Source organism: Salmo salar, chromosome 12 (genome assembly GCF_965601325.2).
Source record: "Salmo salar chromosome 12, fSalSal1, whole genome shotgun sequence".
NCBI lineage: Eukaryota > Metazoa > Chordata > Actinopteri > Salmoniformes > Salmonidae > Salmo > Salmo salar.
Window position 1 is genome coordinate 63,442,764 of NC_138302.1, and position 23,306 is coordinate 63,466,069.

The following is a 23,306-nucleotide window of genomic DNA, read 5'->3' on the forward strand; positions in this document are numbered from 1 at the left end:
AGGTGATAAGGGTAGGCAACAACACATCTGCCACACTGATCCTCAACACTGGGGCCCCTCAGGGGTGTGTGCTTAGTCCCACCTTGTACTCTGTTCACCCACGACTGTGTGGCCAAACACGACTCCAACACAATCATTAACTTTGCTGACGACACAACAGTGGTAGGCCTGATCCCCGACAATGATGAGACTGACCTCCTCCCTATAGGCTGAGACCTGGCAGTGTGGTGCCAGGACAACAACCTCTCCCTCAATGTGAGCAAGACAAAGGAGCTGATCATGGACTACAGGAAAAGGCGGGCCGAACACGCCCCTATTAACATCAATGGGGCAGTAGTGGAGCGGGTCGAGAGTTTCAAGTTCCTTGGTGTCCACATCACCAACAAACTATCATGGTTCAAACACACCAAGACAGTCATGAAGAGGGCATGACAACACTTTTTCTCCCTCAGGAGACTTGGCATGGGTCCCCATATCCAATTTCTGAATGTTTTTTTTAAACAAGCATGATAGCTGTACTTTTAGTTTATGGTTTAGGCAGCTTGTTAGCCATATCGATGTTTCTCAATGGAGTTCAAAGCACGTGAATGCATCCAACTAGTAAATTCCCACCTCCCACTTGGTTACGAATGCAGCATAATTACTAGTTGGAGGGCTCGTCTAGTGGATTTCTACCAGTCGTATGTGGTAAATTCCCACTTGGTTACGAACGCAGAATTATTCCGATTTCCTATGTCAAATCTATATTAAAAATCTCGCAAAGATTTACTGCCAGTGAGGTTATAACACAAGCCAATTTAGTAATATTCAAATATTTTCACACAATAAAGCTCAAATGAATTTAATCAACTTTTTATCATAAATTATGCAATGAACAAATGAAGAGCTTGCATCTGCTAAATGACTAAAATGTACACAAACCAAGTTAACCCATTCAATACACATAAAATGCTGAAACAACTGTAGAGTTCATTCTCCATGACATAACAGGCACCCATAGCTGTAGAGAAAAAAACTCACAGGACATCCAATTTATACAAATGCTGGTTTTTGGTTGTTAGAATGATTTTTGGAAAGGCATCCATATTTCACTGTGATCTCTCCCATCTCCTGGACTGTAGTATTCAGGTGTGGATAAGAGCTGGGGCAGTCCTTCTGCTCAGGGATCTCTCATGGAAAGACCCTGGGCTATGTATTGTTCCTGTCAGTCTGCATGTCACAGTCGTAGGTGTGGCATTGGCATGGTGACATCACGGAAAAACCGATGGACCAGGGCATTTTTGGCAGATATCCTCTTGTTTGGGTCATAGCTCAGCATTTGCTGGAAAAATAAGAAGAACAAATACGTCATAAAAAGGGACAGATCGATTACATGTGTCATAGGCCTATGTAAAAACAAAATGTGAAGCTCTGAGCACAAATTTCAATTAATTAGATTTTATTAACCCTATTAATAAAAGAGAAGAAAACGACCGTAAACTCTGCCAGAGAGAACTTCTGGATTTATACTTTAGGCACCCTACAGCCGTAAGGACTTAAGGAGGATTTTGATATGAGGGTCATGTTGTAATTCCTATTGTCATCATCTTAGCTTCACACACACACACACTTTCCCTGGTATTACTGTGTCCTGTATTCATGATGCCCCTAGTGGCCCGATACTTCCAACAGGTTACCTTAACCTTTATCTAGTTGTTTTATTAGATTTCCCCTGGTTCTACGTTTGTATATAGTGTTGTATATATTTTCCTTTTGCCGTCTTTATTGCTTTCTTTGAGAGTCTGGGTTCCTTATACTAACACCACATTCCCTGTGTTTTGTTCTAGTAGAAATAAATCTATAACATGTTCTGTTCTATCCTGTATTTCTATCTGATATTATGACATCAAGTGGCCCTTTTGGGTACTTTAGATTACCACAGGTGTCTGCAATTACCTCTGGCTCGCAGTGTGGCCTTATCTGTCCCACTGTTATTTGTGGAGACATGCTCTGATGAAGGTAGACTGACCGAAAGTTCAGCTATAATTAAAATTAATTTGCATCTGACTGGAACATTTTTCCTGTTTCTCCAGTTTTGCCTCCAGCACTTTCACAAATCAGCTTTGGATGTGCAGTAGAGTCTGCCTATTATTAACCTTATTGGTACCAGCCTAATACCAAAACATAATTAAAAAGTGGTCAATGTTGTTAGAGTTCTAACCCTGGGCCTCCTGAGTGGCTCAGCGGTCTAAGGTGTCCATACAGACCGGGATTCGGTCACAGGCTGTATCACAACCAGCCGTGATCGGGAGTCCCATAGGGTGGTGCACAATTGGCCCAGATTCGTCCGGGTTAGGGGAGGGCTTTACATGGCTCATCGCACTTTAGCAACTACATGCGGCGGGACAGGCACATGCAGGCTGGCCACGGTCATCAATTGAACAGTGTTTCCTCCGACACATTGGTGTGGCTGGGTTCCGGGTTAAGCGGGCGGGTGTTAACCTGTTAGGGCTAGGGGGCAGTATTGACACAGCTGGATAAAAAACGTACCCAATTTAATCTGGTTACTACTCCTGCCCAGTAACTAGAATATGCATATACTTATTGGCTTTGGATAGAAAACACCCTAAAGTTTCTAAAACAGTTTGAATGGTGTCTGTGAGTATAACAGAACTCAAGGCTGTTTCCTGTTTCCGGTCACAACTTGCAGACTTGTTTACGCTGCTGTGCGTTTTGTTGCCGATCTTACTTTGCTACCTGACGGTTTTTTACTTTTTCATTACCGTATATTTTTACTTTTTCCCCTCACTCAACTTTTTTCATTCAACTTTTTCACCCTGGAGGTTTTATCTGGACATGGTTCGTCAGGACTTCAAACAGCCGAAGCTAAGTAACATTAACATGATGCCTTCTAATTGCAGTCGTTGTACCTATAATATACAGGAGAACGATCGCCTTACGGCAAGGATAGCTGTGCTGCAAGCCCAGCTTCAGACGCGATCGTTAGGCAAGGGTAATTTCACTGTAGGAAAGGATGAAACAGCGTCTGTGCCACCAGTAAGTACAGATAGTAACGTTAGTATAAACCCCCTCGCACGGTCCCCGCAGCCGGACATCTTTCTCATGGCTTCTGGAGGGAAACGCTGTAGGAATGCTCAACCGGTGTCGCTTATTCAGCTGACAGAAACGTTCAACCGGTTCTCCCCATTAAGCGAGTCGGAGTCCGAGACTTCTCTGGTCTCTACTCCTCCCGTTGTGGGGTCTGAGACGCCGACGGCTCCCACCATTAGCTCTGACAAATTGAAAACCCTAGTCATTGGCGACTCCATTACCCGCAGTATTAGACTTAAAACTAATCATCCAGCAATCATACACTGTTTACCAGGGGGCAGGGCTACCGACGTTAAGGCTAATCTAAAGACGGTGCTGGCTAAAGCTAAAACTGGCGAGTGTAGAGAGTATAGAGATATTGTTATCCACGTCGGCACCAACGATGTTAGGATGAAACAGTCAGAGGTCACCAAGCGCAACATAGCTTCAGCGTGTAAATCAGCTAGAAAGATGTGTCGGCATCGATTCATTGTCTCTGGCCCCCTCCCAGTTAGGGGGAGTGATGAGCTCTACAGCAGTCTCACAACTCAATCGCTGGTTGAAAACTGTTTTCTGCCCCTCCCAAAAGATAGAATTTGTAGATAATTGGCCCTCTTTCTGGGACTCACCCACAAACAGGACCAAGCCTGGCCTGTTGAGGAGTGACGGACTCCATCCTAGCTGGAGGGGTGCTCTCATCTTATCTACGAACATAGACAGGGCTCTAACTCCTCTAGCTCCACAATGAAATAGGGTGCAGGCCAGGCAGCAGGCTGTTAGCCAGCCTGCCAGCTTAGTGGAGTCTGCCACTAGCACAGTCAGCGTAGTCAGCTCAGCTTTCCCCATTGAGACCGTGTCTGTGCCTCGATCTAGGTTGGGCAAAATTAAAAATGGCGGTGTTCGCTTTAGCAATCTCACTAGTATAAAGACCTCCTCCATTCCTGCCATTATTGAATTTCTCAAAATTGGGTTACTTAATGTTAGATCCCTCACTTCCAAGGCAGTTATAGTCAATGAACTAATCACTGATAATAATCTTGATGTGATTGGCCTGACTGAAACATGGCTTAAGCCTGATGAATTTACTGTGTTAAATGAGGCCTCACCCCCTGGTTACACTAGTGACCATACCCCCCGTGCATCCAGCAAAGGCGGAGGTGTTGCTAACATTTACGATAGCAAATTTCAATTTACAAAAAAAAAAATGACGTTTTCGTCTTTTGAGCTTCTAGTCATGAAATCTATGCAGCCTACTCACTCACTTTTTATAGCTACTGTTTACAGGCCCCCTGGGCCATATGCAGTGTTCCTCACTGAGTTCCCTGAATTCTTATCGGATCTTGCAGTCATAGCAGATAATATTCAAATTTTTGGTGACTTTAACATTCACATGGAAAAGTCCACAGACCCACTCCAAAAGGCTTTCGGAGCCATCATCGACTCAGTGGGTTTTGTCCAACATGTCTCTGGACCTACTCACTGCCACAGTCATACTCTGGACCTAGTTTTGTCCCATGGAATAAATGTTGTGGATCTAAATGTTTTTCCTCATAATCCTGGACTATCGGACCACCATTTTATTACGTTTGCAATTGCAACAAATAATCTGCTCAGACCCCAACCAAGGAGCATTAAAAGTCGTGCTATAAATTCTCAGACAACCCAAAGATTCCTTGATGCCCTTCCAGACTGCCTCTGCCTACCCAAGGACGTCAGAGGACAAAAATCAGTTAACCACCTAACCGAGGAACTCAATTTAACCTTGCGCAATACCCTAGATGCAGTTGCACCCCTAAAAACTAAAAACATCTGTCATAAGAAACCAGCTCCCTGGTATACAGAAAATACACGAGCTCTGAAGCAAGCTTCCAGAAAATTGGAACGGAAATGGCGCCACACCAAACTGGAAGTCTTCCGACTAGCTTGGAAAGACAGTACCGTGCAGTATCGAAGAGCCCTTACTGCTGCTCGATCATCCTATTTTTCCAACTTAATTGAGGAAAATAAGAACAATCCGAAATTTCTTTTTGATACTGTCGCAAAGCTAACTAAAAAGCAGCCTTCGCAAATGGAGGATGGCTTTCACTTCAGCAGTAATACATTTATGAACTTCTTTGAGGAAAAGATCATGATCATTAGAAAGCAAATTACAGACTCCTCTTTAAATCTGGGTATTCCTCCAAAGCTCCATTGTCCTGAGTCTACACAACTCTGCCAGGACCTAGGATCAAGGGAGATACTAAAGTGTTTTAGTACTATATCTCTTGACGCAATGATGAAAATAATCATGGCCTCCAAACTCTCAAGCTGCATACTGGACCCTATTCCAACTAAACTACTGAAAGAGCTGCTTCCTGTGCTTGGCCCTCCTATGTTGAACATAATAAACGGCTCTCTATCCACCGGATGTGTACCAAGCTCACTAAAAGTGGCAGTAATAAAGCCTCTCTTGAAAAAGCCGAATCTTGATCCAGAAATTATAAAAAACTAAATCGGCCTATATCGAATCTTCCATTCCTCTCAATTTTTTGAAAAAGCTGTTGCACAGCAACTCACTGCCTTCCTGAAGACAAACAATGTATACGAAACGCTTCAGTCTGGTTTTAGACCCCATCATAGCACTGAGACTGCACTTGTGAAGGTGGTAAATGACCTTTTAATGACGTCAGACCGAGGCTCTGCATCTGTCCTCGTGCTCCTAGATCTTAGTGCCGCTTTTGATACCATCGATCACCACATTCTTTTGGAGAGATTGGAAACCCAAATTGGTCTACATGGACAAGTTCTGGCCTGGTTTAGATCTTATCTGTCGGAAAGATATCAGTTTGTCTCTGCGAATGGTTTGTCTTCTGACAAATCAATTGTAAATTTCGGTGTTCCTCAAGGTTTCGTTTTAGGACCACTATTGTTTTCACTATATATTTTACCTCTTGGGGATGTCATTCGAAAACATAATGTTAAATTTCACTGCTATGCGGACGACACACAGCTGTACATTTCAATGAAACATGGTGAAGCCCCAAAATTGCCCTCGCTAGAAGCCTGTGTTTCAGACATAAAGAAGTGGATGGCTGCAAACTTTCTACTTTTAAACTCGGACAAAACAGAGATGCTTGTTCTAGGTCCCAAGAAACAAAGAGATCTTCTGTTGAATCTGACAATTAATCTGGATGGTTGTACAGTCGTCTCAAATAAAACTGTGAAGGACCTCAGCGTTACTCTGGACCCTGATCTCTCTTTTGAAGAACATATCAAGACTGTTTCAAGGACAGCTTTTTTCCATCTACGTAACATTGCAAAAATCAGAAATTTTCTGTCCAAAAATGACGCAGAAAAATTAATCCATGCTTTTGTTACTTCTAGGCTGGACTACTGCAATGCTCTACTTTCCGGCTACCGGGATAAAGCACTAAATAAACTTCAGTTAGTGCTAAATACGGCTGCTAGAATCCTGACTAGAACCAAAAAATGTGATCATATTACTCCAGTGCTAGCCTCCCTACACTGGCTTCCTGTTAAGGCAAGGGCTGATTTCAAGGTTTTACTGCTAACCTACAAAGCATTACATGGGCTTGCTCCTACCCATCTTTCCGATTTGGTCCTGCCGTACATACCTACACGTACGCTACCGTCACAAGACGCAGGCCTCCTAATTGTCCCTAGAATTTCTAAGCAAACGGCTGGAGGTAGGGCTTTCTCCTATAGAGCTCCATTTTTATGGAATGGTCTGCCTACCAATGTGAGAGACGCAGACTCAGTCTCAACCTTTAAGTCTTTACTGAAGACTTATCTCTTCAGTAGGTCCTATGATTAAGTATAGTCTGGCCCAGGAGTGTGAAGGTGAACGGAAAGGCTGGAGCAACGAACCGCCCTTGCTGTCTCTGCCTTGCCGGTTCCCCTCTTTCCACTGGGATTCTCTGCCTCTAACCCTTTTACAGGGGCTGAGTCACTGGCCTACTGGTGTTCTTCCATGCCGTCCATGGGAGGGGTGCGTCACTTGAGTGGGTTGAGTCACTGACGTGGTCTTCCTGTCTGGGTTGGCGCCCCCCCCCTTGGGTTGTGCCATGGCGGAGATCGTTGTGGGCTATACTCGGCCTTGTCTTAGGACGGTAAGTTGGTGGTTGGAGACATCCCTCTAGTGGTGTGGGGGCTGTGCTTTGGCAAAGTGGGTGGGGTTATATCCTGCCTGTTTGGCCCTGTCCGGGGGTATCATCGGATGGGGCCACAGTGTCTTCTGATCCCTCCTGTCTCAGCCTCCAGTATTTATGCTGCAGTAGTTTATGTGTCGGGGGGCTAGGGTCAGTCTGTTACATCTGGAGTATTTCTCTTGTCTTATCCGGTGTCCTGTGTGTATTTAAATATGCTCTCTCTAATTCTCTCTTTCTCTCGGAGGACCTGAGCCCTAGGACCATGCCTCAGGACTACCTGGTATGATGACTCCTTGCTGTCCCCAGTCCACCTGGCCGTGCTGCTGCTCCAGTTTCAACTGTTCTGCCAGCGGCTATGGAACCCTGACCTGTTCACCGGACGTGCTTGTTGCACCCTCGACAACTACTATGATTATTATTATTTGACCATGCTGGTCATTTATGAACATTTTAACATCTTGACTATGTTCTGTTATAATATCCACCCTGCACAGCCAGAAGAGGACTGGCCACCCCTCATAGCCTGGTTCCTCTCTAGGTTTCTTCCTAGGTTTTTGGCCTTTCTAGGGAGTTTTTCCTAGCCACCGTGCTTCTTTCACATGCTTTGCTTGCTGTTTGGGGTTTTAGGCTGGGTTTCTGTACAGCACTTTGAGAATATCAGCTGATGTACGAAGGGCTATATAAAAATAAATTTGATTTGATATGGCAGGCAAAAACCTGAGAAGATTTCATGCAGGAAGTGGCCTGTCTGACAAGGTGTCGTTCTTCTTGTCTCTGTTTATTGAAGAGTGAGGATCTTAGCTGTACCGTGACACTTCCTACGGCTGCCATAGGCTCTCAGAAGGCGGCAAAATGCTGAATCGTGGCTTTGCAGGCTCTGTCTGAAACAAAGTAGCGCGTTTGGGTAGTGGCTGGTTACAGTACTGTGAGACTCAGGCTCGTGCCCGCGTCGACCCGAAAGCTTTGTTTTCTTTCCTCTGTTTAGCTAAATGGACATTCCCGGTCGGAATATTATCGCTTTTTACGAGAAAAATGGCATAAAAATGGATTTTAAACAGCGGTTGACATGCTTCGAAGTACGGTAATGGAATATTTAGATTTTTTTTGTCACGAATTGCGCCATGCGCGCGACCCTGATTTACCGTTTCTGGAACGCACGAACAAAACGCCGCTATTCGGATATAACGATGGATTATTTTGGACCAAACCAACATTTGTTATTGAAGTAGCAGTCCTGGGAGTGCATTCTGACGAAGACAACAAAAGGTAATCAAACTTTTGTAATAGTAAATCTGATATTGGTGAGTGCTAAACTTGCCGGGTGTCTAAATAGCTAGCCCGTGATGGCTGGGCTATGTACTTAGAATATTGCAAAATGTGCTTTCACCAAAAAGCTATTTTAAAATTGGACATATCGAGTGCATAGAGGAGTTCTGTATCTATAATTCTTAAAATAATTGTTATGCTTTTTGTGAACGTTTATCGTGAGTAATTTAGTTAATTGTTAGTGAATTCGCCGGAAGTTTGCGGGGGGTATGCTAGTTCTGAACGTCACATGCTAATGTAAAAAGCTGGTTTTTGATATAAATATGAACTTGATTGAACAAACATGCATGTATTGTATAACATAATGTCCTAGGGTTGTCATCTGATGAAGATCATCAAAGGTTAGTGCTGCATTTAGCTGTCTTCTGGGTTTTTGTGACATATGCTAGCTTGAAAAATGGGTGTCTGATTATTTCTGGCTTGGTACTCTGCTGACATAATCTAATGTTTTGCTTTCGTTGTAAAGCCTTTTTGAAATCGGACAGTGTGGTTAGATTAACGAGAGTCTTGTCTTTAAATAGCTGTAAAATAGTCATATGTTTGAGAAATTGAAGTAATAGGATTTTTAAGGTATTTGAAAATCGCGCCACTGGATTACACTGGCTGTTAGGTAGGTGGGACGAATTCGTCCCGCCTAGCCCAGAGAGGTTTTAAGAAGCACGGTCTGGTGGGTCATGTTTTGGAGGACGCATGACTCAACCTTTGCCTCCTGAGACCATTGGGGAATTGCAGCGATGAGACAAGATCGAAATTGGGGAGAAAAAGGGGGTAAAATACAAAATATATATATATAATTAAAGGGTTCTCACCCTGAGCAGCTCTCTCCCATCCTCGTCCAGTGGGGGAACCACTTTGGACAGCTCCTGTCGGGCCCACTTGGGGAAGGAGGGCTTGTAGTCAGGCATGGAAGTGACCCCTGGCCAGGCCACCTCGTCCGGTGTGCCCAGGGTACGGAAGATCCGGAACAGCTGATCGATCTCTGAGTCGCCTGGAAACAAAGCCCTCCTGGTGATCTGAAGGAAGAATTGGAAGGTTTGGACATGAAGTGAGAGCTTGCTTTATAAACGTTAAAGCTACAAATTAGTATAGCCAGAGAATACATTTACCATTTCAGCAAAGATGCAGCCCAAACTCCAGATGTCAACCGCTGTGGAGTAGTATTTGCAGCCCAAAAGAATTTCTGGAGCTCGGTACCATAGAGTTACCACCTGAGAAATGCTAAAATGTTAGTTTCCCCATCATGGTTTCAGAAATTATTTGAGATGCTTACAGAAGCATAACACAAGTGAAATACTAAAGACTCATGTTGCTAGCCATTGGCCTACTAAAAACCGCACAGCAAATTACAGTGTGGTGTATGTATTCTGTATGGTGGGTGTATGCGTCACCTCATGAGTGTAGGTGCGGACAGGCACCCCAAAGGCCCTAGCCAGGCCGAAGTCAGCCAGCTTGATCTCCCCCTGGGCGTTAATGAGCAGGTTCTGGGGCTTCAGGTCCCGATGGAGAACCCTGTGGGAGTGACAGAAGGCCAGGCCCTGCAGCAGCTGGAACAGGTAACTCTGCGCACACACACACACACACACAAAACAGACACACTTAATTAGCTTAAGAGAGACACACAGTCAGACAACCTCGTAGGTTTCCATATTGTTTTCATTTAAAAATGTGACAAAATATATGTAGCACTGACATACATTGGGGGGTATATCACTTATTTATAAGCCCCCCCCCCCCCCCCCCCCCCAGTCTGAACACGTTGGATGTGCAGTCTGTGCATACCTTGACAAGTGGTAGAGAGATACCGGAGACCGAGGAGTCCATGAACTTCTTAAGGTCCTGATGAAGGAACTCAAAAACCAGGTACAGTTTGTTCTCTGTGTGGATGACATCACAGAGCCTGTCGGTGTGAATGTACATAGAGATGTCAATGTAAGCACAATTTAACAGAGACAGTTGATGTTTAACATAACAAGTAGCTCAATTGTACATACTTGACAATATTTGGGTGGCTGAGCTCTTTGAGGAGCGATATCTCTCGGATGGCAGTGCTTGGTACTCCCTCCGTTTCCCTAAGAAAAAGGCATATAGCTACGACATTAGTCACACAATATCATCCCTTTACACACAGACACTAGCTAGGTTTCCATCCAATTGGTGACAGATTTATGTGAATATTCTAAAATCCACATAAAAATGATATGCACATTTTCCCACCAGTGATGTTTCCATCAAATGAACTTGTTGCAGATAAAAGGCTGTGCATCATGACATAGTGCACATAAATACTTTGTTAAATTCCCATGTACAGAATAAAAAAAATACAAGTTAAATGGGTTTCCATCGCAATTTCAACTCTACTGATGGTTCTCTCACAAATATGTTGTGTTACATAGTCTGGTATTGGCACGTGCGCTGTTGGCTAGAGCGCATGTATAGCCTACATGAAAATATTATGGACAAAAGAGCGAGACTATTTGTATTTGTCAAATGGCATTAAGCATCGATTATCATGTCACCAGAATAGAACCATTAATATTTATTGGAAAGGAGCATGAAGCTCATCACTTTGCACTTTCACCACCTTGTGAAGTTCATCATAACTGATTATATCTGTAGCCTAATAAACTGCATCCTTTCCCAACAAGTCGTAGTGGAAGGACCACACGTCATTGCGTGACTCCAAGTTTACTTTGATATAATTAAGCAATAAGGCCCAAGGAGGTGTGGTATATGGCACCACCTTGCTTCATCATAGGGATGGTGCCAGGTTTCCTCCAGACGTGATGCTTGGCATTCAGGCCAGAGTTCAATCTTGGTTTCATCAGACCAGAGAACCTTGATTCTCATGGTCAGAGTCCTTTAGGTGCCTTTTGGCAAACTCCAAGCGAACTGTCATGTGCCCTTTACTGAGGAGTGGCTTCCGTCTGGCCACTCTACCATAAAGGCCTGATTGGTGGAGTGCTGCAGAGATGGTTGTCCTTCTGGAAGGTTCTCCCATCTCCACAATAAACTCTAGTGTTCTGTCAGAGTGACCAAGTTCTCCCCCGATTGTTCAGTTTGGCCGGGCGGCCAGCTCTAGGAAGAGTCTTGGTGGTTCCAAACGTATTCCACTTAAGAATGATGGAGGCAACTGTGTTCTTGGGGACCTTCAATGCTGCAGAAATGTTTTGGTACCCTTCCCCAGATCTGTGCCTCGACACAATCCTATCTAGGAGCTCTACAGACAATTCCTTCGACCTCATGGCTTGGTATTTGCACTGACATGCACTGTCAACTGTGGGACCTTATATAGACCGGTCTGTGCCTTTTCAAATCATGTCCAATCTATTGAATTTACCACAGGTGGACTCCAATCAAGTTGTAGAAACATCTCAAGGATGATAAATGGAAACAGGATGCACCTGAGCTCAATTTCAAGTCTCATAGCAAACAGGCTGAATAGCAAAGCATCGGATTACATTTTTTTTAAATAAATTTGCAAATACCTGTTTTTGCTTTGTCATTATGGGGTATTGTGTGTAGATTGATAGACTTAAAAAATATATATTTTAGAATAAGGCTGTAACGTAACAAAATGTGGAAAATGGAATCTGAACATTTTTCAAATGCACTGTATAATAGATGTGTACACAAAGGTATGTGGAAACCAGGGGCGAAAATCTGATATCAACTTTGGGGGGGACAATTACATGAAATTTTCTCAAGAGCAATTCCTGAGGGGGACACCAAAAGTAGTGCTGTAACACATAGCCTACATTGTAATATGGTAAATGTATATTGAGGAACCAAAGAAATAAGGTGTTTGCCATACTCCTAACTACCGGTACCCAAAACTACACAACTACTCACAACAGCAATACCATTGCCTTTAACAAATCTTAGTTCAGTCACCAGTTTAAGTTGAGAGTGGGGGTATCCATGGCATTTTCCAATTATGTTCCTATTTTACAAGTCAAAAAAATGGAGAACCTTTCATAATGTTGCCAAACAAAGACTCAACAAACTTACCTGAGACTCCCTGTCTCTGCGAGTCTGTCCCTGCATATCTGTCCCCAACTCTGCTGTCTGTGTGCCATCTGTTGCCTGCTCTGCCTAATGACATCATTGTGAAACATTTCCATTAGAATTTCATTTCTTTCTTATGAACATTTTATCAACTAGTCTTTGAGATATTAGGCTACTAGGGTTCTTACTTTGCGTTTTGGTGTACTGAAAAATACTCTGATGTCCGTCTTTTATTTTTCTGCCATTTTTCTACCTGGCTGGCTGGCTACACACACACACAGTGTGTAGGTTATTTACAGTAGGAGATGGGCTTCTATCATCTTATCTTTTATCATTCTATTTGGGCTTCGATCTAAAAGGTAGCTAGCAAATGTGAAATGGATTAAAATGACAAGAGTTGACAGCTGTATGAGTTCACCATTTACACAACATATGCTGCAACCTTTTGTAATTTTAATAGTTTGTTTCATATTGGCTGGCTTCCAACAATAGCTGAATTTGCAAAGCTAGCGAGCACCAATTCAGTTTCAGTGGTGTTTGCTATAATCTTTGCTACCCGGGTTAAATAAAATAAATAAATAAAAGTTCCCTTGCGACAATTTAGCTTTTGCAACGAGACCATTAAATATATTTAAGACAATGGTAGAAGAGAGTGTAGTTCTGTTCAGTTTGGACTTCAGTTTATCGCTAACCTTATCACAGGGACTTTGAAGCACTAACTTACATCATCTGCATGCTGATCTCGGAATAAATTGACGATAGCAAAGATTCCATCTTTGACGAGGCCACATAAATGGAATAGGTACTAGCTAGCTTAATAGTTAATATTTGTGCGCTAGCTCTGCATATTCAGCTAGTGTGTGTGCGCTATTGACTGGATTAACCTCACGTCTGTTACGTTCATTGAGTGCCTTTCAGACAGTAGATACGACCCCTCTGTTACCTTGCCAGTGGATCAAACCATTGTGAGGAAAACGTAAAAACGCGCTATTAAGTGTCTATATTCAGCACAATTGCTTTCATTGCGTATTATTAATATTATTTAAATTACATAGTTATGTTTCAGTGATATATTGGGGGGGACAAATCATATTTTTCCCAGGATGGGGGGGGGGGGGGTCGTGTCCCCCCCCGTCCCCCCCGCGATTTCCGCCCCTGGTGGACACCCCTTCAAATTAGTGGATTCAGCTATTTCAGCCACACACGTTCCTGACAGGTATAAAATCGAGCACACAGCCATGCAATCTCTATAGACAAACATTGGCAGTATAATGGCCTTACTGAAGAGTTAAGTGACTTAAAATGTGGCACTGTCATAGGATGCCACCTTTCCAAAACAAGTCAATTCATCAAATTTATACCCCGGGCAACCGTAAGTGCTGTTATTGTGAAGTGGAAAGGTCTAGGAGCAACAACGGCTCAGCCGCGTAGTGGTAGGCCACACAAGTTCACAGAACAGGACCGCCAAGTGCTGAAGCACGTAGCGCATAAAAATCATCTGTCCTCAGTTGCAACACTCACTATCGAGTTTCAAACCGTCTTTGGAAGCAACATCAGCAAAGGACCTATTCGTCGGGAGCTTCATGAAATGGGTTTCCATTGCCAAGCAGCCGCACACAAGCCTAAGATCACCATGCGCAATGCCAAGCGCCGGCTGAAGTGGTTTAAAGCTCGCCGCCATTGTACGCCGTTAGTTGGAAGGGTGTCCTTTTTGTTTTTCCTCTTTTGTATCACAAAGTATAATGGATTTATAATATAATCCAGTTGGCGGCAGTAATGCAACATATTGGTTGCCAACCGCTGTTAAACTCTGAAGAAGATGCCCATCCAAGATTGTGTAATGTGTATACTGGCTGCTGACAGTGGGAAAGCCAGGTGCGTCACACATGGTGCACAGCTAATACCTCCCCTTTTACATGCATCTACACTGAACAAAAATATTAACACAACATGTAAAGTGTTGGTCCCATGTTTCATGAGCTGAAATAAAAGATACCAGACATGTTCCATACCCACAGAAGCGCATTTCTCTCAAATTGTTCACAAATTTGTTTACATCCCTGTTAGTGAGCATTTCTCCTTTGCCAAGATAATCCATCCACCTGACAGGTGTGGCATATCAAGAAGCTGATTACACAGCATGATCATTACACAGGTACAGCTTCTGCTAGGGACAATAAAAGGCCACTAAAATGTGCAGTTGTCACAACACTGCCATGGATGTCTCAAGTTGAGAGCGCTTGCAATTGGCATGGTGACTGCAGGAATGTCCACCAGAGCTGTTGCCAGAGGATTGAATGTTAATTTCTCTACCATAAGCCGCCTCCAATGTCGTTTTAGAGAGTTTGGCAGTGCATCACAACCGCAGACCATGTGTATGGCGTCATGTGGGAAAGCGGTTTGCCGATGTCAACTGCCCCATGGTGGCAGTGGGGTTATCGTATGGGCAGGCATAAGCTACAGACAACGAACACAATTACTCTTTATCAATGGCAATTTGAATGCATAAAAATGCTGTATTCTTATTTGTATTACTTTTTCTCCCCAATTTCATGATATCCAATTGGTAGTTACAGTCTTGTCCCATCACTGCAACTCCCGTACAGACTCAGGAGAGGGGAAGATCGTCCTCCGAAAGACGACCCTGCCAGGCCGCACTGCTTCTTGAGACATTACTCGCTTAACCCGGAAGCCAGCCGCACCAATGTGTCGGGGGAAACACCGTACAACTGGCGACAGTGTCAGCATGCATGCGGCCGGGCCCACCACAAGAGTCGCTAGAGTGTGATGGGACAAGGTCATCCCGGCCGGCCAAACCCTCCCCTAACCCGGACGACGCTGGGCCCATTGTGCGCCGCCTCATGGGTCTCCCGGTCGCGGACCGCTGCGACACAGCCTGGGATCGAATCCGGATCTGTAGTGACGCCCCAACAACTGTGATGCAGTGCCTTAGACCGCTGTGCCACTCGGGAGGCCCCGTGATGAAATCTGGAGGCCCATAGCTAGATTAGGGCCCAATGAATTCATTTCAATTGACTGATTTCCTCATATGAACTGTAACTCAGATTTTATTTGAAATTGTTGCATGTTGCATTTATATTTTTGTTCAGTATATATGTGATTCCAATAGGATTGCAATAACTTGCCTAAATTCAAGGACATATGCCTCTTCTGTGATAAGGGAAAACTATTATACATTGAGTGTGACAGTTATTTTGGAGCGAGATAATTACATATTTTATTTAATTAATAAGACCAGACATACCACCAGGGGTCTTTTCACAGTCCCCAAATCCAGAACAATTCAAGAATGCGTACAGTATTATATAGAGCCCTTATTGCATGGAACTTCCATCTCATATTGCTCAAACACCAAACCTGGTTTCAAAAAAACAGATAAAGCAACACATCAAGACACACCACTCCCCTATTTGACCTAGATAGTTTGTGTGTATGCATTGTGTGGCTTTTTTTTAAATGTATGTAGTTCTGTCCTTGTCTATTGATGTTCTGTATTATGTCATATTTCGTGTGGACCCCAGGAAGAGTAGCTGCTGCTTTTGCAACAGCTAATGGGGATCCTAATAAAATACCAAATAAGACCCATGTATTTTCAATGACAGATATTATTTAATGAAAACAAACTACTGAATTAGTCGTTAATTTCTTCATTCTCTCTGGTAAATGTTATATACAGAAAAACTCATATTTGAAATCTGTCCACAAATGAAATATATTTTTACTAGAAATCCAATATTCTAGTTTGATTGTAATTTGACATTTAAAAAATATTATAACATGATTCCTTCCTGCTTCTAGCTTGCTGAATCATCTTTGGCTGAATCTTTTTATGAGATGTCCAGGTGTCCATTTATATTGTATTTATTTTTTTAATCCCAGGCCCCTGTCCCCGCAGGAGGCCTTTTGGTAGACCGTCATTGTAAATACGAATTTGTTCTTAACTGACTTTCCTAGTTAAATAAAGGCAAACATTTTTTTTTTAAATGTGACCAATGCCATTTTATAGCAGTGCCAGTAGTTGTCAATACAGTGACTTACTTGTTTGTCATACAAAGCTATATAGTTAGCCAGCCTGGAAACTCGACGTTTGACTCACATTCCTACCGCCAAAAAGATCAACCGGTAAAGTAGCTATGTTAATATCCTTTTACTCAACGTTCTGGCTAGTAGAACCCTGATTCAAACGCAAAGTTCAGCCCGATGTAGAATTCAATGCAAATGTAACGTCGGGTTTCCAGGCAACTAGCTAGCTTATTGTTCGCTAGTTATAAACTATACTTACGTTACCTACTTTCAAGACTCACTGGTTATCAATTCAGGTCGAATGACTAGCTAAGGTATTGACATAGTTAACAAGGTTAGCTAGCAAGCAACTGTGGAAATTGAAAGCAGTCACATCGGGACTAATGTTACTGTGAGGAGTCAGTCAGCTGCTTGACCGGGCTACACTTAACGTTAGATGGCTAACGACACTTAGGTAGCCAGCTAATTTTCTGTCAGACACCACTTACGTGTCTAGTCTGATTTTCTTGAGGGCAACAGTCTCTCCCGTGACTTTGTTCTTTGCCTTGTACACCACCCCGTACGTCCCTTCTCCAATCTTTTCCACTTTCTGAAATAATTCCATGTCACACGAGTTCTGTTTGGCTAACGATTCAAACCGTTGTGTTTTTTAAAACAAAGAAAACCGTTAACGTTAGGCTCAACTTCAAACTAACGTAAGCATGCGAACTAAGTCAATTCTGTGGGAGGGGGGAAAACAACTTGTAGCAGGAACACATCAGGATTATCCATAGACTGTAAAAAATATATATATATATATATCCCACAATAAATAAAAGGGATCAATTGAGCCGGGTGTATTAACTCTATAGTAGTAACACTTTCCCCTCAAACCAAAAGTAACAGGTCCCGCGTTGTGTATGCCACGCCCCGGAAAAACGACAGAGACGCGAACCTTTTCAATATACGACCAATCACTGACAGCCCAATGGTTAAAAAAATAAAAAATACGACTGACACGCCCATTCAGCACAGAAACAAACGCAGAATGGTTGGAACATGGATTTTAGCTTTAGAAAACCTTCTCTGGCAGTCGCGTTTTTGTGAAAGGTTCAAATTTGAGGCGCTTATAATCGCCCGCCTTGATATTCAAATGTTGATCTTCCCTCCAGATATTTGTAAATTATTGATTTCAATTAAGTAGCTAACAATATACTCTTATTTGAAGCCTGTAAACTCTGTCTGTCCTGCATTTGGCTGATGCGTATGTCATCATTCCATTTGAAACGGTAAATAATGATTGAATGACCCTCCCTCCTCTTGCTCTCTCAGGTTTCAGTAAAGTCATACCACATGCAAAAAAATCACGACAGCTGTGATGGAAACAGGACGTTTTGGTACAATTTTATAAATGCCGACAGATAATGAATTTGTTCATTTAACCAGATGGGATCTTTTTTGTGCCGGTAAAATTAATTATGCAAGAAATGGCAGTGGAAACGCCTTTATATTGATATAACAACCATCATATCGAACTAAACTTGCAGTCATATGGTGTGTGGTCCTCCCACTATGACTCGGGAAAACAGTACAGTTTATTATGCTACAGATGAAATAAATTATGAACTTCACAGGGTGGTGCGTGACAGTGTTGGTTCATTATTATCTCATTAAGACTTTCATACAAACTCTGCAGATAGCACTACTGGGTGATCTGAAAAGTCATAGTCAATCGATCGATAATATAATAATACTTTTAGCAAAAAAAATAAAATAAATTTACAACCTGTAGAAATTATGAGAATAGAAAGGTTCAGAACTTTTGTGAAACATCACAGCACAGTTGAAAAATATATGGCAAATGAAAATCCAATATGGATGGTGTTAAGATATAGATGGGAGGGGTTGAATGGAGCTGAAGGTTGGGAATAATAACAACAAGATAACTAACTGTGTCCGTAAAACGTATGTAGGTTGTTAACTTTTGTGAAAGAAATAGATGGGAGGGGTTGAGGTTAGAGGAAGGACAGGAGTAAAAACAAACAAAATATAACTATTGTAAAATAGACTGTGCCTATACAATTTATATAGATTGTATGAGCTGGAAGTAGAAGCCTAAGTGTGGTTGTTCACAATTTTTTATTTTTTATTTAACTAGGCAAGTCAGTTAAGAATACATTCTTATTTACAATGACGGCCTACCTCGGCCAAACCCTAACCCGGATGATGCTGGAGCAATTGTGCGCCTCCCAAAGTACTTCATTTAATCTGATTGTCATAAGGTTCCATGACTTTGTCCACACAGGGCATCTGAACACACAAAATACATTTTGATGATTTTTGTTACATTTTGGGTGTTTTGTTTAACTTTTGTACACCTGTGGTGCTCCGGTCATTAGAAATGAATGGGTGAGACTACAATTAGTGTATAAAATTGAGTTCAGGCACATGCCCATTCATTAGATGGACACACTTCCTCTCCCAGACCCCCACATGCATGTGTGTGTTTGAGCACACACATACCTCACTCCCCTTCTTGGCTTCCATGGCAACCCCCACGGGAACCTTTCCCCAATATAATCTTTCCCCATGGGAACCACACCTGTTGGCATTCTCACAAACAATTGCAGCATTGTTTCAATAATATGTAGAACTTTTCTCGCAGCTCTGGTATATAAAGCTTTTTTGAGGCCTTGCTCACAATTCATTCTGTGGCAGCACAATGACCAAACGATATACTATATGTGAGGCTCTTGATCATATCTTTGATCATGACACTGGTAAGGAGGAGAGAGTCCTTGTTAAACTTTGACACAAAAGTAGTCTGTGATAAATAGCACTATGTTTCATCTGAGTATTTGTTATAGTGAAAATAATCCATACATTATGTATTTTTTACTCAAAAACTAGTTGTATGAGCTCAGGTCAATGAGGCCTACAGGCCATAAATAGCAAATAGAAGTTCAAAACTTGCAATGTTCACAAGAACGTAAGTAGATAAAAATATCTAACACAACATTAGGTTGTTACTTTTGGACTTTTGGAAAGTCGAACACTTTTTCCTGTTGACTTGATCCTGATTATGTTAAAATTCCTGACATTTTTCAGAGGTTTATCAGTCTTCCACTCTGCTCCCAGAGTGGACCAACCTTTTGTTGTGTGTGTGTGTGTGTGTGTGTGTGTGTGTGTGTGTGTGTGTGTGTGTGTGTGTGTGTGTGTGTGTGTGTGTGAGAGAGAGAGAGAGATAGGACAGTCAAGACCTGGAGTTTGTCCGGGTAATATGTATCCCAGAACTAAATCTGGGCCTAGCTACAGCATTGTAACGGGATATGTGATGCTCCATTACCCGTTTTAGCTTAGCTAATGTAAACTGCTGGGATGAATTTTTTAACTTACCTGTCTCTTCTAAATGTCCAGTTGCAGGTGGTTCTCCAAAAAACTGAGAATATTCAGAAAGATATTACATCCACGTTTTGTATCGACTGAGAAATGCCTCTTGCATGTGTGAAGATCTTTGTTTTGATCACACTGTGTAACGCTTTGTCATCTACTTCTATATTGAGAAATGCAAGATGTCTGGCAAGTAAAATGTTGAGGAAACTCCTCACTCGGTGCAAATTGTGGATTTATATATTCTCTAGTTTTTGGAGAACCACCTGCAACTGGACATAGACTATTAGAAGAGACACTTTTCTTCTGAATCAAAAAGGAAGAAAGTAGCGCCAAGAAGAGGTTCGAAAAATTCCTTCCGAGGCTTTACACTAGCTAAACTGTAGCAGGTAGTGGAGCATCACATATCCTGTTATAATTCTGTAGCTAGTCTGGGACAATTACCATGTTACAGTGCTTGTTTACAGAAGACAGAGGCGACCACCTGTTCTAATTAGCTATCGAAGCATCTCCAAACACCTGTGTGTAACGGAAGAAGGACAAAATGGTGTTGCAACTAAAAAGTACTGTCAGTTGCAACAGTGTTACATTATTTTGATGTGATGTGAAAGTAGAGGGCTTTATGTATCCAATATCATATTGCAGGTAAGGATTATTTATATTTCCAAACTTTTAAACAGAGTGTCAGGATTGTAGTTCACATGGAGCCAGATTTGGTCCATACCTTCAGCTGAGAACAGAACAGGAATCTGTGATGCCCCTTTTGGGTTCTCGAGAGCTACCTATAGTTACATTTCATGTGACGAGAATGAATCATTTGTTGCCTTCATTTCAATGGCATCAAGTCGTGTGTGTGTGTAAATGGTAATACTGTAACTGAAGGAAGCCATGTTAGAAACGTACAGTTATGACTATAACTATTATTGCCTGAAGGAAGGAAATGAGGTACAACACAGCGATGGGGAGTTCATGCTCTGGCACCCTCTACTGAAGAAGATTAGAATCACGCCTGACAAGGCCAATGAACACTGTGCCTCACCAGAATCTCCGCTTTCCACAGGTGATAAACCTGAGGCACGTATTAATTCCTTTAATTCAGCTCTGCTCTTCACCAAGCCCAGACCCGACCAGGTGTTGTACCTTGTTTCCCTCCTTTAGGGAGCCGTAGTTATAGTCATAACTGCACGTTTCCTTTCAGTCGGTCAACACGATACAACACAGCTATGGTGTCTACTGGGGTCGCCCCAAGCTGACCCCAGCAGACACCAAATGAAATGGCCCACGGCAGACCACCCAAAGTCCTAACCTGACAGGAAAACCTGCAGTACCTGGGTATTGTGTAATCTGCGTGCTGCCTAATGACCCACTCCTGCCCCAGCTGTAAGCACACTGTGGGCTACACTTAGGGCAGTGACATCCGAGCGATAAAACATCACAAAAGTGTATGGTGATACCCAACTCGCTGCAGCACAAATATCTCCTACAGGCAACCCTTTAAGCAATGCCCAAGAAGCTGCCAGACCCATGGTGGAGTGGGCGCGTACACAATTCGGTCATTTTTGCCTTTTGCTGTCATATGCCTGAGAAATAGCCTCCACAAGCCAGTGGGAGAGACGCTGCTTAGAAAGTGCTCTACCACAAGCCGGATTAGCAAAACCGACAAAGTTGGTCACACAAACAGACACCCCTCGTCTAATGGTTTATCAAGACTGAGAAGCCGCATGGGTGACATCGGCTAGCAAACGGTACTGTGACAAGACATTTTATCGGATCAAAATTGATAATTCAGCCCCGGGTTCCGTAACTGACTCAGCCAAGGTACGGGCACCCGTGAGAGGAAGTCATAAGAATTCCACATGTTTTCCAAGGGAACCTGTGTGCACCATGGACTAGGGGAACAGTGCCAGCCGCTGTTACTGGCACTGTCCCTTCATCCCGCACACAAGCTGACCTGAGCAGGGGTGGCCGAGACATACCAGAAAGCAAAACTTTAGTATCTTTTAATTTATTTGCTCATGGTCTTTGAACCCGAACCCAGCTTGTTAGCCTTTGTCATTTTGGTTGCGTTAGCCATCTTACTCATACCGCGTTTACATGGTACACGGTGGACGACAAGCTGGATGTCATTGTTTATAATGAGAGCATGACGGTATATGCCGTTGAGGCTGGCGGTGAATGCCGCCACGGTAGACGGGACTTACCGCCAAAGTTAAAATATTTCTACTTTTGTCGTATGCCGTAACGTTGTTTTCTTCCAGATGTTGATTTGCGCTGATTGTTTACTGAAATCACCATAGTGCCACATACCGTTGTGCTGGCTTGCTTTTGCTGTAACCATCTTTCTTGCTTTCTTGTCCCGCTATGCTGGCTGGTATGATGGTTTTTGTGTCCCTCGTCTAAACGCAGCATCATTCAGTTAGCCAGGCTAAACCGGCAGAAGAATAACTAACAAATTCAGAAGGAAACTCACAAAACCTTTTACCAGGCTTGAACACACAATGCCCAGAAGGATGGGCAGGCCCTCCTTAAGTGGGACAGTTAGATTTCGCATTTCCATGTTTATTTTAAAGAATGCGTGAAAATGTTCTGTTCAGATCGAAATGAATAGCGGAGGAATTGAAGGAATTAATCCGTGCCTTGGGTTTATCACTATTCCGGTGAGGCACTGTGTTCATTGGCCTTGTCAGGCGTGATTCTAATGTTCTTCAGTGGAGGGAGCTAGTGCACGAAGTCCCCATATGTGTGTTGTACCAAGTTGACTGACTGAAAGGGAACAGTTGAATTACTCTTCAATTTAATGTGTCTCCAGAAACATTCTTTTACATAAATCTCAATTTGAGGAAAACATTTTTTTCTCTCACTATAACCGTCCAGCTAGTTTCAATCAGGTTTGTGTGGGCTTTGTCTAAGCCAGTGTTCTGTGTTGGTATCTTTCAGTGCTGTGCAGTGTGGTCGGTCAGGTGCTCTGTGTGCTTTAGTGAGCAATGTTGTTAGCACATGAGTGGTCACATGTTGTGTAGCTTGAACAATCTCACCACCAACCTAAGGCAATTGGAATGGCAAGATCATATGTCTCTGTCAGCTACACACAGACTTACCATTGAATGCACCTCAAGTTAATAAAAAAATAAAAAAGGACTTGTGGCTGCAGAGGCCTCCACAGAACCCTGCCTTTGTGTGTCCATACATCAACTGAAACATTTGTTGAAATATTTTCCTAGTTTTAAGTATATACTGAGTTGCATGCATGTTATTTTGTTTCATGGTGTTTAGTTGTTAGATTGTTAGATTACTTGTTAGATATTACTGCATGGTCGGAACTAGAAGCACAAGCTTTTCGCTACA

The 23,306-nt window shown here is 42.8% G+C and overlaps 1 protein-coding gene across 2 annotated transcripts; it reads right to left on the reverse strand.

Moving 5' to 3' along the window:
* Positions 1–825: 825 nt before the first annotated feature.
* LOC106565437 (cyclin-dependent kinase 2) lies at positions 826–17,495 on the reverse strand. Of its 2 annotated transcripts, XM_045691601.2 has the most exons (8): positions 17,081–17,495; positions 12,552–12,635; positions 10,535–10,612; positions 10,323–10,440; positions 9,932–10,102; positions 9,650–9,751; positions 9,353–9,556; positions 826–1,321 (listed from the first exon to the last, which is right to left on the reverse strand). In XM_045691601.2, the coding sequence occupies exons 1-8, from the start codon at positions 17,194–17,196 to the stop codon at positions 1,217–1,219; spliced, it is 978 nt and encodes a 325-aa protein (XP_045547557.1). In that variant the 5' UTR covers positions 17,197–17,495; the 3' UTR covers positions 826–1,216. The 2 variants fall into 2 exon arrangements, with proteins under 2 accessions (XP_045547557.1, XP_013988051.1); XM_014132576.3 differs by lacking the exon at positions 12,552–12,635 and having other exon boundaries at positions 17,081–17,492.
* Positions 17,496–23,306: the final 5,811 nt, after the last annotated feature.

What these genes read in the sequence shown, in the direction of transcription:
- LOC106565437 (XM_045691601.2), bottom strand. Translation starts at nt 17,196, where the DNA reads ATGGAATTATTTCAGAAAGTGGAAAAGATTGGAGAAGGGACGTACGGG. An exon ending in AAGAAAATCAGACTAGACAC is followed by an intron (nt 12,636 to 17,080) that starts GTAAGTGGTGTC and finishes TGATGTCATTAG; the next exon opens with GCAGAGCAGGCAACAGATGG. An exon ending in TCCGCACCTACACTCATGAG is followed by an intron (nt 9,752 to 9,931) that starts GTGACGCATACA and finishes AGCATTTCTCAG; the next exon opens with GTGGTAACTCTATGGTACCG.